Source organism: Lycorma delicatula, chromosome 5 (genome assembly GCF_047948215.1).
Source record: "Lycorma delicatula isolate Av1 chromosome 5, ASM4794821v1, whole genome shotgun sequence".
Classification (NCBI taxonomy): domain Eukaryota; kingdom Metazoa; phylum Arthropoda; class Insecta; order Hemiptera; family Fulgoridae; genus Lycorma; species Lycorma delicatula.
The window spans coordinates 83,649,595-83,667,116 of NC_134459.1; the positions used below are offsets into that span (position 1 = coordinate 83,649,595).

The 17,522-nt window shown below is 28.3% G+C and overlaps 1 protein-coding gene across 6 annotated transcripts in view; it reads left to right on the forward strand.

The window, feature by feature from the left end:
• Positions 1-17,522, forward strand: part of Adar (Adenosine deaminase acting on RNA) — a 112,594-nt gene that overhangs the window by 74,004 nt on the left and 21,068 nt on the right. For 5 of the 6 annotated variants that reach the window (XR_012756494.1, XR_012756493.1, XR_012756495.1 and 2 more), the window contains 5 exons: positions 923-1,079; positions 3,341-3,492; positions 6,337-6,479; positions 10,699-10,892; positions 11,680-11,794. Coding sequence is in view for 3 of the 6 variants with exons in the window: in XM_075366531.1 (XP_075222646.1) it covers positions 923-1,079; positions 3,341-3,492; positions 6,337-6,479; positions 10,699-10,892; positions 11,680-11,790 (757 nt within the window). In the remaining 3 variants the exon portion in view is untranslated. Of the gene's footprint in view, positions 1-922; positions 1,080-3,340; positions 3,493-6,336; positions 6,480-10,698; positions 10,893-11,679; positions 15,192-17,522 lie in introns of those variants that run through there. The other variant, XM_075366529.1, reaches the window with a different exon arrangement.

Below are 17,522 nucleotides of genomic sequence, written 5' to 3' on the forward strand. Positions count from 1 at the left end.
ATTTCTCATCACTTTTTTGTTGCCCTTAGGTTTTAATTGTAGAAATTATTCATGATTAACAAGAATTTTTTCTGAATTGTTGGATAGGTACATCACCCTAAGACTGTTAACTAATTTTTATATTTTATTTCCAGTCTTGTTGACTGTTTAAATTGTCTTTATTAATTTTGTTTTTTTTTTGTTCAGTTTTTTCATCAGCAATGTTCATTAATTTATTATTAATTAACCCTTTTACAACTGTTGTAAAAAAAACTGCCTTTCAGCTATATAGTATTATTATACTATAATAGTAACTCTGACTGATTATCCACAGTAATTCATTTAGTAATTAAAATGAAATTTTTTAAACTTCACATTTCCTGTAGTTTTCATATTATTAAAAGTAATTATTACATTTAGATGATAAAATTTTTTTTTTTAAATTTAGGCAGGTGTTGAACTCAGTTACCACTAGTTTGATGTGGTAATAGTAGTTAACAGTGCAGGTTTAATAATAGTTTTAGTAGAAATTGAAAAATGTGTACTTTTTTGAAATGCTATAACAGATTTCATAGTTGAAACTTCACTTTGTTATACGTAAAAATGTTAATTGTATGCTTTTGTTTTATATTTTCTAAGTAAGTAATTTACCTTATTTTATGAAATGTGTAATTAATCATAGGTAAATCTGCCATCACACATTATAACCTTGTAGAACAAATGTCAGATATAATTCATATAAATTCCTTCTCCATCAATATTTATGAATATTTTATACATGTAAGTACATCCATATTCAGTAATTTGGCAGCATTTACTACTGAAAGAGCTCTTGTCTTTAAATGAACTTAATTTATTTTCATTAATAGTTCTCATTTTTAAATTAGTTTGTTTTATTAAGCCTTATTACTGAATTTTCCATTTTATTTATTTCCTTTTTTAGGATTTTCTCCCCACATGAAGCATCTGGTGATGAAACATTAGATAAACATCCAAACAGAAATTCTAGAGGTCAGTTACGTACAAAGATTGAATCAGGTGAAGGAACGATTCCAGTTTCTTCAAGTGATGGAATTCAGACGTGGGATGGTGTGTTACAGGTAATAATGCTTTTTTTAACATCCAGATTGTCTTATCTATCAAACATTTTATTAATTATTTCTAGTAATCCACATTGAACTCTATCCTACAACTTGTCACACATTATGTGTTTTGCTTGAGGGAACCTAATATTTCAAAATTGTGGATTTTTCTAAATTTAGATTTCAAGGGAATATTTAATTAAACAATAAAGTGAGATTTTTTTTAATACTGCATTCTCATCCTTTCAAAATAGACACTATTCAAATTGAGCTTCCTTTTCTAAATAAGTGAAGCAATGATTGTTTTGGTTGAATTTATGCACTGAGATTTTGTAGCATATTTTCTTAATTATTTTGGATTCTGTACTGTTTTAATATTATATGTTTTTATTTGTCCTATGACGGAATTGTTCTGCACGTACCACAATGCGAGAGTTATATGCTGTGGAGTGTTTAGATGTGCTAAGCGGAAATCACAACTAAACAATCTTGACACCACTTCTCAGAAAACTTCGTCATCGGTTGTTTGGAGAAAAGGTACAGGCCTTTGATGTGTGGATCAGACAAACTCCACTGCCAATTGGACTAGAAACCAACCACGTCCTCGTTACCATGCTAATCGATGTGGTGAACACATTTGGTCCCATTTAAGTCAGTTTCACTATCATCCTACTGTCCTGAGTTTATGAGGTATAAGTTGCAGGTAGAAAGTGTGCCTTTTCTTATTTGAGATTCAGAAAATGAGTTAAACATTCCTTTTTTATTTGATGAACTTAAGGTATGTGTTGAAAAATTCCTGTGACACTTCCCCTGGAAATGACAGTATCAGGTTCAGTATACTATCTCACCTCTCAAATAGTGCATTATCTTAACTTCTGATATTTTTTCATTTTTTTTTTTATTGTTATGATTGAATTATTTATCGTAATTTTTTTTTACAATCAGAGGTTAATAATTATTAATAAATCAATATATTTAAATTAAAAAAAGGGAGATGAAGTCTGATTCGAACCGATGTGCTATCCCCTTGTAAGATCCAAATGTTTTATTACTTAAATTTTATTTCACTATAACTCTGGAACCTATGAAAGTAAGTACCACCTATAGTATATGGTTGAAAAGCTCTCAATGAGGGCTTATTACTGCAGTTAAGAAAAATTCCCAAATTCAAATGTTTTTGGATTTGATTCGATTGCAATCAAAAGGGGAAGTGCACAAGTAGATGTTACAATAGTTCTAAATCCAAAATTTCAACATTCTACAGCTAATCATTTTTGAGTTGTGCAAGATACAGATGTCACGCCGAAACTAGTCAAAATGGATATTTCTGTTGAAATCTGAAAACCGAAATTTTTCACGATCACAATACTTCCTTTACTTCATACAGTGAAGTAAAAAGATAACTATTGTGCGCTCATAAAATATTGCTTTTTCTAATCATTTTAATTTATGTTCACATTTTTATGTATTGTAATCGCGAAAAATTTTGGTTTTCAGATTTCAACAGAAATATCCATTTTGACCATCCCTGATTCCATTTTGACTGTTTTCGGCATGACGTCTACGTATGTACGTTGCATAACCCAAAAATGATTAGCTGTAGGATGTTGAAATTTTAGATTTAGGACTGTTGTTACATCTAGTTGTGCACCTCTCCCCCTTTTGATTACAATCGACTGAACCAAAAGTGTCAAAAAAGCACAAAATCCAAAAAGATTTGGATTTTGGACTTATTCTTAACTGCAGTAATAAACCCTCATTGAGAGCTTTTCAAGGATATATCATAAGTGGTACTTATTTTCATTGGTTCCAGAGTTATAGCCAAATAAATTTGAATGATCTTACAAAGGGAAGACACATCGGTTAGAATCTGACATCATTTCCTTTTTTTTAACTTTTTAAAAATATTTTATTAACTTTGGCTAATCACCTAAACAAACCAGAATCAATTTCAAAACTTTTATAACAAGCAAATGTTACACTAGGAAACTTCTCATATGCTGAGTGAATAAAAAAAAAATTTTTGTATGTTTCAAAAATATTGACTAATAAGTAAGTAATTTTGGTCATGTTTTAATGTACCAAACAAATTAGGGCTGTATTATTATATGGATAACTTTATACACTTCAAAAAAATAATGATATATCATTTATTTTAACACAATTTTCTTTTTATAATCATTTGTAGTAGGTAGACCAACTATACTACACTTATTCACTAATAATTATGTAGCAGTAATTTAAGCAATTTTTACTATCATCACTTTTAATTCTTTCAGGGACAGCGATTATTAACCATGTCATGCTCAGACAAGGTAGCAAGATGGAACGTAGTAGGGGTCCAGGGTGCCCTGCTCTCTCATTTCATTGAGCCTATTTATTTTGATAGTATTACTCTGGGTTCACTCTTTCATATTTTCCATATGTACAGGTAAAACTGCTATATTTTAAATATATTCTCATTAAGTCTGGTATTCTATTAATTATATTAAATATTAGAATATATTATTTTAAGTATATCTAATACATACTTACATTTTATTTATTTTTAATTTATTAATATTTTTATATAATAAACGTTTATCAGATTTACTGTATATAATAAATGCTTAAATCAAACTTTCTTCTAGTTAGCTCACTCCTTAACTTTACATAACACAGTACAGTCTTATTAAATAAATAATTCATTCAGCTTTTTTTAATTCATATTTTATACAATTATTTTTGATTTATCATAATGTACTTTCATAATGTGTCCAGGCTTTTTTTAATCATAACTACTAACTTAAAATAATAGAAAAGAGTTCACACAGATTTTTTTGACAGATCAATTGTCAACTATTTCTTCATTTATTGAAGATAGATGAAAGTAAAATAAATATAAAAACTCATGTTGTAAACATAGATATCAAGGAATATGTTTCTAATTCATACATCACGTGGTAAGATTAATGTAGGCCCTGCAACTAGACTTAAAATTGAGCTATTTAAAAATCATTACCTCCAGCTAGTTGTACTGATAACTACCCACCACTTAGATATTAGTCTGGTTACAAATCTGGCCAGTCAGCCTACTCTATCGTGCCATACCCACTGATCGATAAATTAAGCCTCTACATCTAAAATAATTAATATATTTTATTTACTTATTTTTAATTTATTTTGTGTTTGCATACATTAAGTAATTAAACAAAAAAGTATAATGTTACATCATGCAATTTAAATCTAAAATTATATATATAGTAGGTAAACAAGCAATAAGGAATATGGTTGAAAGTCAGATTTGCATCTTCTTAGTAATTATATTTTTTTTTTGCAGCTTTACATCATCCATTTTTCTTCACATTAATGATAAATATTTCGGTAAATTGCATCCTAATTGTAGAATAACAAACATTATAAAAAAAATATTCCAAAGAAGCAAAGATCTCTGAAGTAATAAATTAGAATAATAACCAAAAGCAGTAAGCTATAAAAATTACATTTTAATAAAGTAATAATTTTCTTTAGCTATTTTGCACCTTCTCATCATATAAAGAATTATAATAATTTTATACTTGTTCTTCAATTCTATTACATAAGTTATTCGTGGGGTCTGCTAACTGTGTTACCTTTCTGCATAATATTTTATATCCTACCTTAAGTATCCTTTTTTTTACTTATCCACTTATTTTCTACAGAACTACTTTCATTTGTATTATTTTTTGTTAGATTAAATTTGATGGTTCAGAGTGTTAAAAATCTTTGTTTAACAATGAAAGACAGAACATTTCCTTTGTGAATCTACAAATGATACAGATGAGTCTGAAGAAAAGAATCATAAGTGTCAGAAATATAGAGCAGTAAACATAAAATAATGGCCATTTTTTTACAATGTCTATTGACTGCTATCATAGACTAAACATTTGAAAATTGCCTTAAACATTTTTAGTAAAGTTGTAATAATTTAGATTATTTTATATTTTAGTGTTATGATAAAAATTTAAGAACAGTTTTTATGACAAGAAACCAAGATTCTGCTTGTTTAAAAAATAATAATAATATAGCACTGCATACATTAAAACATTTTAGCATGTCTTATGGAGTTATTAATCCACATACATTGGTCAGAAAGATATTAAAGCTTTGTCTAATAATTGCAATTTAAATATCATGTGAGTATTACTTTTTTTTTCATGTCCATTGTGGACTTAACACAACATACATATTTTTTCAGACAGTAAAATATTTAGAATAAGATTTTTTTATCATTCCCATTTTTTGTATGTCTCCCTTTTTGTCGATGCTACTCTGTGCTTTTTAAAATCATTGTCCTCATTTTTCTCTAGTAAAATAAGTGCCTAGGATGTTTTCGAAATTATCACCCATACTGTCAACAGTCATATAAAACATTTAAAGTCCATTTTTTAATATTATAATCATATACTGTGATGAACTGATACACACTTGTTTATTTGATTTCATGAGGTTCTAGGAAGAGAATTGGCAACAAATCATATCCAGAATGTTCAGTGCTGTGAAGTACTGATTGCTATTTATCCCTTGACAGTTTTTAGATAACTTGCAATGCACTTTTAACAAAAAAGGAATACAGCTACATATCTCTTATCACCTACCAGTATAGTATATGGTAATGACCATATAATAAAAAGAAAAACAGGAAAGTAAAATTTTGATTAATATTTTATTAAATATTTTTTTTATCATGATCAGTTTATCAGTTGCAGTTTTGTGTTCGTGCTGGATTTTATATCCATGTAAATTATGACCCAGTTAGAGAAGTACTAGTTATCAAGTAAGAGAATTTAATTTAACTCATCTTGAAACATATTGTTTTGTGAAAATTTTTGTATTTGTCATTGCTAAAAAATGTTATCAGTTGAAACAAACCTAAATCGTCAAAAGAGTTGCTTTGATAACCCACTTTCTTAATTTAATTTTTTCACATCTATTCTGCACAGAAATTTATAAAACAGATCATGTTTTAAAAAAAAAAAAATTATGACAGTAAATTAATTGAATTTTTAAACTGATATAAATACAGTTGTATGGGAAATTTTTCTATGATATTCAATTATTCACTTATTTGCTTAATCAGTTGTATATTCTCGTAAAGAATTTATACAAACTAATGGGTAGCTCATTCAGTTTGACAATAATTAACTTCAGATTCCTCTAATTTTTCAGTGATATTATAAACATTGATTTTTCTAGATCAACATTTACTTTATTGATTTACATAGATTAATATTGTTTATGTTTTGTACTTTTACAGAGCAATTTGTGGTAGGATAGAAATGACTGTGCAAGGCTTGCCCCCACCATTCCGACTGAATAAACCCAGTCTGGGTGTGACCAGTTCAGCTGAAGCTCGGCACACTGGCAAAGCTCCTAACCACAGTGTTAACTGGATTAATGGTTTGTCGTATTTTATTTTAGTTACACAATTTTTTGTTAATCAAATGAAAATTTAAAACTTATCAATAAAATAACTGTTTCCTTATTTATTACAAAAAGAATTTGTTCTTGCTGCTCATCAGTCATTCAGTTTTTCTGTCAATTTTTATTTTTTGTATTCATATTTTGTACATAATTGTTATACCATTAATTTTTTCTGGAGATCAGTAACATAAATTTACTCCTTCAAATTATGAATTACATTATTTTAAGAATAAAAAGATTACTGTGGAGTAAATTATTCTTGATTTTAGATGGACTTAATTTTGCTAGGGGAGTATAATTAATATGGGTCAATCCATTTAAGTGACTCAAAGATGGTTGCTTGAGCAATACAAAAAAGATGTTAACTTACCCACTTGTATCCTACATGTCTCAGGACTTTAAATCTATTTATTTTTATTTTTTATTTAAGCAGCTTACCTGTGGCAGCCATTTTTGTTATGGTGTGCACACCTATTTTTGTAAGGGTGAATGGAAAAAATCATAACTAAAAAAAGGATTGGTTCTGGGAGGATGAAATAAAAAGCAATTTAATCATGTTTTCTTAAGGTAAAAGATTGGTCCAGTAGTTTATTTACCTATCTTTCTTCTTTTTATGAGAAAATTACCTATGAAGTTGAACATGAAAAATGGTGAAATTTCACTTTTGGTAATTTTTCTCAAGAGTCAAGGATAGCATACACTTATTTTTTTGTACATAGGTGTATAAAAAAATAAAGATTTACCATAAATAATATTGATGTTTCTGCCCTTTCTAGTGTTGATAATGTTTGTGTTTAATTTTATCATCTTATCTTTGGTGTCTTCTGGTATAAGGCCAATTTCCTTCAAATCTTCTCTTTTTGTAATTTATCTGTATCTTGTCTTGGTGTTTTTCAAGTTGAGATTGTACTGTACTAGCAGTTTCATAATTCTTGATTTTGCATTTTCTCATATGTCCAAAGAATCCTAGTCTCCTCTTATGTATGGTATCAGTAATGATTCTAATTCTTTCTACACAACTTTGTTGGGCACAATCCACCATTGATCTTACTTTTTATTGATGCAGGTTCTTCCAGTTGTTTCAATTTTCTGGAGTCTTTGTTTGTTCATTCAGGTGGAAGAGTGTTTCTGCTGCATAACTAGCTTCTGTTTTTATAACTGTGTTGTAGTGTCTTATTTTTGCATTTATTGATAAGCATTTTTATTGTAGGTGTACCAGGTTGATTTTTGAGTTTTCACTAGTTTGTTTCTTCTTGTTTGGATCAAGGATTTATAGTTTAGATTTTTTGTTATTATTTCTCAGAGGTATTTAAATCGGGTTACTATTTTGATTTTATTACTATTTACGTTTACTTGTTTTAATCATGTTGGTTTTTGGAGCATAATTTTTTTTCTTTTTGAATGCTATTTTAAGGCCAGTTTTATTTATAACGTTTTAATATCTATAATTTAGCTTCATCGATGTCATTTGCTAGCATTGCCAAGTTGGAAAACCAGACAGTTTGTCTTGATTTTTGGGCCTATTTTTTACCTTTGAGAAGCATTTTTTGAGCCATTCTCTAATTACCATTTCTAGAGCTCAGTTGAACAATAGTAGTGAGAGCCCTTCATCTTGGTGCAGTCCTGTTTTGATCTCAAATGGTTCTGAGAGCTCGCCTCTGAATTTTACCTTTAAATTAGTATTTGTGAGGGTCAGTTTTATCATGTTTATTAATTTGGTATGTCGTCCGAGGTGTCTTAGAATTTTTAATAGGGATTCTCTGTGGATGCAGTTTGTAAGCTTTCTTGAAATCTAGATATGTTATCAACATGTGTTTGTTTCTTTTCCAGTTGTAATTCATTATTAGCTTGAGACTCATGATCTTGTCTGGACAGCTCCTCCAGGGTCTGAAACCGCCCTTGGTATTCTAGTTCTTTCTCAAGTTGTGAACCAATTCTGTTGACGATGAGTATTAAAAGAATTTTTTATGTTGTGTCTAGTTGTGTAGCAGATGGATGACGGCTGTCATCCAGTGTTCTGGTAGTTTTTCTTTAATCCAAATGTTGACAAGCTGTTAAGGACAATTTTTCCTGCCATGTTTCCAGATCTCTACAAAAGTCTGATCTTCTCTCACTGCTTTGTAATTCATCTCACCCAGTCTTGGTAGACTTCTTTTATTGTGTGAGGGTTGATGTTTTCTGATGGTGTTGTTATTGGGGTGTTGGTGTTAAAGTTTAGGAGTTTTGTCAGTTATTCACAATTTAGAAGTTTGTTGAAATATTTAGCTAGAATTTCTGTGTTGTCTTTATTGTTATGGGCCAGTTTACCATTTTCATTCTTTATTAGTTGGGGGTTTGTATTTTTAGAACTCATTTTTTAAAGATTTTGTAGTACTCTCTTAACTGTGTTTTATTGAATTCTTTTATTAACTTCAATGTGTCTTTATGGCGTTGTTTTTTTATTCTCCTTAGTGTTCAAGTGGTTTCTTTTCTTTGTTATGCTAGGTTTTGGAAGGATGTTTCTAATTTTCGGGATTAGTGAAATAGCTGTGCTTTTGATGTCTTTTCTCCACTGTTTCATCATATTTGCTCTTCCACCATTGGTGTTTTTCACAGGATTCTATTGCAGCAATTCTTTTGCGATTTGTTATAGTTGTTGACTAGATCTTCAAGTTTATCCTTGATTGTTTTAATTTTTTCTTTTAATTTTAGGGAGGCTTAGTTTTGTTGCTTTTGGGGAGTAAATTTAATTTTGACTACATAGTGATCTAAGTCTGTTTCTACTCCTTGGAGGACTTTTACATTGTAGATCTTGTGGTGGGTGGTGTTTGTCCATGAAGACGTGGTCGAGTCACCATTCTCCTTTAGTGTAGTCAGGGTGCTTTCAGGTTTTAAGTTTTTGAGGTTTTCTCTTGCATATGTGGATTTTGAGATTAAGTTGCGGTTTCTCCAAAGATCCAACAAGTCTGTCTATTTTTGTTCGTTTTCTTTTGGGTGGACCATTTTCCGATGATGTCACAGTATCTTCTTTCTTTGCCTAATGGGCATTGAAGTCTCCAATTAATTGCCTTACATGGTTTTTGGGGATGTTATTTATAGTCAGGTCAAATAGATCCTAGAACTATTCTCTTTCTTTACAAATAGGATCTTTTGGAGAGTTATTTTTATTATTAGTGGATGCATGAGTGTTTATTATAGTGTAAATTCTATTAGATTCTTTTTGGGTGAGTGTTGTTATTCTTGAGGATTATGACTTGAATTCTTGTAACAAGTTTATTTTGAGGCTGATTAAAAAGCCTTTTCCAAACTGTGGGACATTTTTCATCACTTCCAAGGTATATCTTTGTACAGCCTATATCCTTGAGATTTCATGAGTGCTGATCAGTGTTTCTTATTTCCTGCAGACCCATGATGAGAATTTTGTGTTGGTCCATTAAGCCAGTTATTAATTTTACTTTGCCAGTCTGCATGAGTGAGTTTACATTGTGTGTGGAAATGTAGGTGATTTACTTCGGTTTGATTTTGAACTTTGTATTTTTCTTGTTCATGTGTATAGTGTCAAGTCATTACAATGCTTCCTTCCAATCACATATTATCTTCTAAGTGGCAGCCCACTGTATTCAAATGATGCCTTCTCTGAACTCTGGTGTTACTTGGTTCAGCTGGTGGAGTATTCCTTAAAAGACCTTTCATGATTAACTGTCAAGGGGTCGTTTGTGATGGGACTAGGTCCCGTTACAACTCTAGATGTGATGTTGTGAGGTGTGATTGATGTGATGATAAATGAAGCTGCGAAGTTTGTTATGGATATATATCTTATTTGTTCTGGATATATCCAGGCCCATCTTGTGAAGGCTCAATCCAACAACTTTTGTTAATGATGTTATTATGGAGAAAAGTTATAAACTCCAATCCTAAATATTCCTTCACTTAGACAATTTTATTACAATTTTTAAGAGAATTTTAGTAAATCTTTGCAAAAATAAGGCAGTACATTTGATTTATTAAAATTCATGAATAAAAAATGTATAAATTTTTTAATTACAAGCAATAAATGTTTAATTGCATTAGTGTAATTTTCCCATATTTATTGAATACAATTAATTTTTTTATTGGCTGGGTTCTTATAATTGTTTTTTTTTTTTTTTTGTTATAATATTAAAAATTAATTTAAGTGACTTTTTATTAGATAATGTTTTATTTTATTTTAATTTAGGTGAACAACATATAGAGTTAGTGAACGCTGTAACAGGCAAACAGGAAATTGGTGGCTCATCAAGACTGTGTAAACAAAATATGTTTAGATTGTTTTGGAGACTGGTTGGAAGAATATCATCTGTTACTAGTCTTACAAAAGACAGTTGCCCACTAGTATATGCTAACGCCAAGGCAGCTGTCTCTGATTATAATGTACGTACTGAATATAATCTTTAAATTTTAACTTATAAATACAATTTATGTGAGCTGTGACTTTTCTGACTATGTTGTTCAATTAAAAATTTAAATTAGCATAATTATCTGTATAAAATCGTATTCGCAGATTCTTATAACAGAACTATTGTTAAGAAATTTTTTTTTAATATTCACATCCTATCTTAAAATCATTTGCTTAGTCGTATAGATATAACTATAAAAAAACATTATAGAATATTATTAAAAAATTGATTTTTCAGAAATTTTCATGGTCTGATTATTCAAAAGTGACTTATCCACATAATCACTCTTTAGAATTATTAAAAAGTTATTAATCAACCACCTGCATTAAGATTATGTGAAAATTGTTCTTCTACAAAATCTTTTCAGAGATTCTTCTTCAATGGAGTTAACAGTGACTTTATATTACAAAAAAAAGTTTATTTTATAATCAAGTAATATATTTGATCTATTTTTGTTCCTAGACTTTAAACCTTGGTTTTGTCAAATGTATGTATGTAAATTTCAATTTCATATCGTTTTTGTATGCTATGTGAAAAATCTGTATATTGTCGTTGAAATCATTATCAGTTGAACATGAGCAGATTCACTTAAAATGTGGATCTTTATTGTAATTTGTACTATATTGTCTTTCAAAATATCTTAAATTATAATTTGTGCCTTGTTATCAAATCAACAATTTCTTAATTTGATTGTTCTTCTGTTTTAGTTTATGCATTTCCTTTATACATATAGCTTTTAATATACTATTAATTCTTTACAGATCGCTAAGAAACAGTTGATAGAAGCATTCAGTAAAGCAAAACTTGGAATGTGGCTGAAAAAACCGATTGAGGAAAATTATTTTGAGTTAGAAGATGATGAATTACAGTGACTAGGTAATAATAATGATGCTAGTGAACATGGTGTAATGTAGAACTTGATCTCAGAACAAAGGCCATTTCTCCTTAGCATAAGTAAAGGGCATATGTCCTGGACCTACCACCTCATTCTGTCAATTTAATATTGTAAATTATGAATAATATTAAAAAAATAACAATGATTATAATAAACAAAAAAAAGTTGTGTGTCTATTATATATTTGTGAAAATGTATTGTATTGTAACAAAGATTTAAAAAATTAACATTTATATTATTTTACTTTGTGAATATTTCTAAACCCAATGCAGGTCATATACCTTTAATTTAATTTTGTGTAATTATCCTGGTTACTGCTAAAAATGTCTTTATCTTTCTGTTAATAATATATATTATTTATGCCAAAAAAAACCTCTTTTCCAACTTATTATTTATTTTATCTTTTTTTAATAAAAACTTATTTTAATAGGATTACAGAAGAATTTTTCATTACTTTTATGCATTTATTCAGTCTGTTGTTTGTTAAATTTTTTTATGGCTGCATTGTACTGATAGGATACAGGGTTTCTTACTTTTTTAGACAAAGATCTCATAAATATAAGTAAAAAAAAAAGTTATATTGCAGGATTTCCTACAACAGTAGTTACATGGTTGTGTTCTATTTGATTTAATTAGTTTAATGTTTTGAATTTATCATATATAAATGTAAATTTGGGGAAATATCTTGCCATATTGACAGACCCCTTTTAGTTAGAGTAATTAAATTTATTACATCTAATTACCCCATTCAGTTTTTTCTAGATATTTAAGATATTCTGGTTTTACAGAAAACTTACATAAATTTAGAATATAGTGTTATTTATAATTCTTTATAATCAAAGTAGTTTGTAGATAGCAATTAAATCATATAGAAATATAAAGCTGCCAAAGAACAACTGTACAAATTTTTAAAAGATATATATTAGGAGTAGTTAATATTTATGTATAAATTACGAATGATGGTGAAGAGCCCTGGAATGCTCCTAACTATGTTAAGATCCAACACATACTAGCCTGTGGTCTGAAACAAGTTCTACATTGCATTATGTTTTCCAGCTCATTAATATTTTGTGCATTACTTTAAAAATGAATAAACTTTTTTTTTAGTATTACTGACTTAATTTTCATGTTATTATATGAATTTGTTTCTCGGTTTTATTTTTTTAAAATGAGGTATAGATAAGTATGCACATAAAATAATTATATAAGTATTTATTAATATCATTGTATTTATATTGTGTTTTTTTCTATAAACAGTTAATTCCTGTCATATATTAATTTCACAGTTTAAAAAAAAACTAATTTTTTTCTTCATTTATAAAAATTATGGTAAGAATATATAGAATACATAACTTTCATCTAATAGCTGATTGAATGAATGAATAACATTTTGGAACATATGATTCTGTAGTAGATCATAAAAATAGTTGTATTATTAAACTGTAGATTTAAGTATGTGTTAATAGTTAAAAAAATCCCCAATGTTTGTTTAAATATAACACTACTGTCATCAATTGTATTTTAATTTTTTATTTATTTTTTGTTATGTATTTAAGTATAATTAAACTTACACCAATATTTGATTGTAGTAAAATTTTTATCACAATTGATTTCACATTCCCTAGAAATTGCATTTCTTGTTCATTTGTAATAATTTTTTTAATTCTCAGAAAAAGAACAAGTAATTTTTCCTTTACTTTGAGATATTTATAGTTTAATAATTGAGAATTAGAGTAAAACCTGTTCACAATGGAATTTGAAGAGATGGAGTTTTTATTACTGTTTAGCAGTTCACAAACAATTTTAAAAGGGAAGTTGAAGAAAAATGTTGAGAAACTTTTGAAATTTGATCTGTGATGTATGTATTTTCCTATGTAGTTTATTATAATTAATTCAAGCTCCCAAGCACTCGGAACCCACAACACATTTTCCATAAAACAACTTTTAGACTTCACTTTTTTTATTAATCATGAACAAGTTTATTCTATCTTCAGGTCCTGCTTTTCAGTTTTCCCCTAAATTTAAAATATTTAATTCAGATGAAAAAATCACATTTTATGTTTTACACTTTTTATTATTAGAATATTGGATAACCAACTACAAAACCAAAATATTATGATTGAATTTTAATTATAAATTTACAAAACCAAAAGTTGTGATTAAATATACCCTCAGGAATTTAAATAATTTAACTGAGCTTTTGCTGCTTTGCCACAGCCATGAAGGAAGTGATAAGCATTACAACAATTTAAAATTGCTTACACTCTGCTTTACATGTAAATTGAAATTGCTATGGTGTAAGAAATTGTATAGTTGCTATTCTAAAAAAAAATTGTTTAAATAGTTTTATAATATTTGAATGTACATAATTTTTTTTTTTTAATTTGTAACTGAATTTCATGTTTATAATTTTCTTGTTTGTATCCAAAATATATCTTAATTAACATTAATAAAATATTAATGAATAAATTAATTGGATTTTACCAAGTGTAATATGTGAAGTTGCACCATCATTATTATTATTATTATTATTATTAGACCTTTGCTGACTTCAGGTATTCAAATACATTTCTTTTCTTTTCTTCTCTTCTATTAGAAATGTTTTCAGGGTAAATTCATGCAACCAAAAATAAGTTTAATTTGCAATGATGGCTTCGTTTTAGATTCTATTGCGAACAAGTTTTACTACTAATGTTCCTCCTTATACAACTACCTGTCATTCTTAAAAACATAATATGTGTACATGTCTTTTTTTTGTCTTATATGTATTTCAGTTTATTTGAAAAGAATTACTACTATTGAATAAATTATTTAAACATTTTTTTAATACTATCTTAATTATGTAATACTGTTTTATAAACTGAAAAAATTGTACATTTATTTAAAAGATTAAAAAAAGCATTTAGTTATTTAATAGCATGATAGGTATATTATATTTAATTTATAATTAATTTTAGTATGTCGTAGTTAATGTATGTTTTATGTATATTAAAATTTAAATATTAGCAACTAAAGTATTTCCCTTAATGGGACAACATTTTGTCAGTATTTTACTTGTATTGTCATTAAACTTGTTTAAACTGTTTTAAAAGTAGCAGTATTTTAAATTATCATTACAAATATTGGAAAACATAGTATTATTTCCAGGGCTTTGGAGCAACCACCTTTTTTAGTTGCTCTGCTCCCTCATCAAAGTATTTGCTCCAGCTCCGTTTCATCTTTCGGTTAAAATATTCTTATAGGAGTTATATTAATTTTTTCTTTGACATATAAATACATATTAAAAAAACTTGTTTATTAATTTCGAATGATAACTTATATAAAAAATGTATTTGTTGATTTTAATAAATAAAAGGGCAGACAGCAAATCTTCCTTCATTGACTACCTATTATTACTTAAAATTAATCTTAATCTGTAAAATAGACACTCAACACTTGCTTGAGAAGTTGGTATGCTTGAAGCAATTCTGCATTCTTTTCTGATGCCCTCTGAATAATGGTCAATGGCTTCAAATACATTCACCTATAATTTCCCCACATCCTCTATTGTATTTCAGTCTTCCTCAATATGTTTGTCTATTTCGCTGTCATCTTTATTATATATAGTGGAAATTCAACGACTGTTTTCTCTTCTATCCAATCCTTTTTCAAAATCATCATCTCCCAAATCTATATTAATTATATTACAGGTTGGCTGTGATAGCTCAATAATTGCTGACTCTTCAGCCAGCCAAATCAATTAGTATTTGCCTTTTGATTCATGATTGGATGTGTGAAAGACCTTTCACTTTTAGTTTTCATGCCGCACTTAATAAAATTCTATACCTAGAATCAACATACACTCCAGCAAGAAAATGTGTCTTTTGAATAAGCTTTTCTTTCCACTTTTTCATGGAGGACAGAATTGCTAACGCAACATATCCTCCAAATTCTTCCATAAATTTTTCTAGTTTTCACCATTTTTTTCATAAACAGACTCAGCTGTGCTTATTACTAAATGACTAACAGCATCATGTCCTGTCGATATACACCAAGCTTCTGGTCCATTTCACCAGCAATCTTTTGGTATCCTTTGTTATTTAATGTGAACATAGTGAGTGGTGTCATACTCATATAAACCATCTCAACAAGTCCCTGCAGAAAGTATTACTACCCATAATGATTGTAATCTTCGATGATGTAAAATATGTATCAATTTTTGGTTGATCAGTTCTGCATTTCTTTCTTACGACATGAAAGTGCAAAATTTTCATGATTACGTTTTCTTCTTGCAGCGGCTTCTTGTGATACTTCTTTATAACTAACCCTTTATAAATTTCAGGATAATCACTCTTCACTTGCCGCCAAAAATTGAACTTTATCGACATGCTAGTTACACTTGCCTTGAAGTTACATTGTATAGATACACCATTTACAATGTGTTCCATCTTGGATATAACTTTGGATATTGAGTTTTCAATTCTGTTAAAAATAATTACACAAAAGGTCTTTTTCAATGGGTTTGAAGTGAAATATATCCCTAATTTTTTCCCACCAGTTTAAATAGTAAGTTTTTTCTTTAAGGGATTTTATTTTACGAATTATTAAAAAAAATTTATAATATTCATAGGTTTGATTTTATTCATTTGTTTATATGTTTTTGTACATTGAAAAATTCAGTTTATAGTTTTCAACAGAAAATGAATATTTCAAAATTTTAATATTGATATTTTATTTGTATTTGCCTAAACAAAAATGTCAACCAGTACAATAAATGCTAAACGCACTTCAGTTTAGTGTAATAAATGTTTTTGATACTGACTGACTGACTGACTTGTTTGGTACTTAGTGCACTTGCTTCTGAATCAGCTAGTCTCAGATAACATTTACTTGTATGGTTCTCCCATTTTTCACATAGTATTACATCCTTCCCACCTACCTTGTTAAAATACATATAAAAGTGTTTCCAATAATATAATAATTAAAAAATAAATAAGATAGTTGCTAGAAGAAGAAAGGTTTTGGCAGACCTAATATTAAAATTGTTTTAAATAAGAAATTTAAAAGGTTCGTATGATAAAAAAATGTATACATGTGATTATAAATTGCTACTAAAATTTGCACAGTTATATATAATTTACCCTGAAAAGCATCATTAAATCTGCTCGTTTTCTGTAATAAACAGATTGTATCCTTACTTGCTGAAAATGGAGAACTTTTAAGCTAAAATGAAGTTGAAGGGAGGATCTTTTTATATAAAGATCTTATGAGATTTCTGATATATTTGTAAGAAGTTAAGGGTAAATAATTTAATAATGGAAATTATAACTTTTTTTAACTAGTCATTAGATTGTTAAAAAATAATAATTGCAAACATTGCAATTTATCCAAAATTGGTTAACTGGATCTACAAGGACCAGTTTTATCAAATTTTCAAATTTGGCTATTGGCAGTTAACCTGCATCACATTCTTCAGTTTCCAGTACGTTACACCTGAGATTTTTCGGGTATACAGCAGTTTATAAGTGATTAAAAAATGTTTAAAAATATTTGTGGCAGTATCATCAATATTCTTTAAATGCCTCTTACATTATTAAAATTAGAATGGTATTGATACTTGTAATGAAACGAGCAGTGTTGCCATGCAATGTCAATATGTATTTTAAAACCTGATACATCTTCTTTTTTTTTATGGCTCACAGTCTGACATGGATCTTGGCCTCCTCTTCA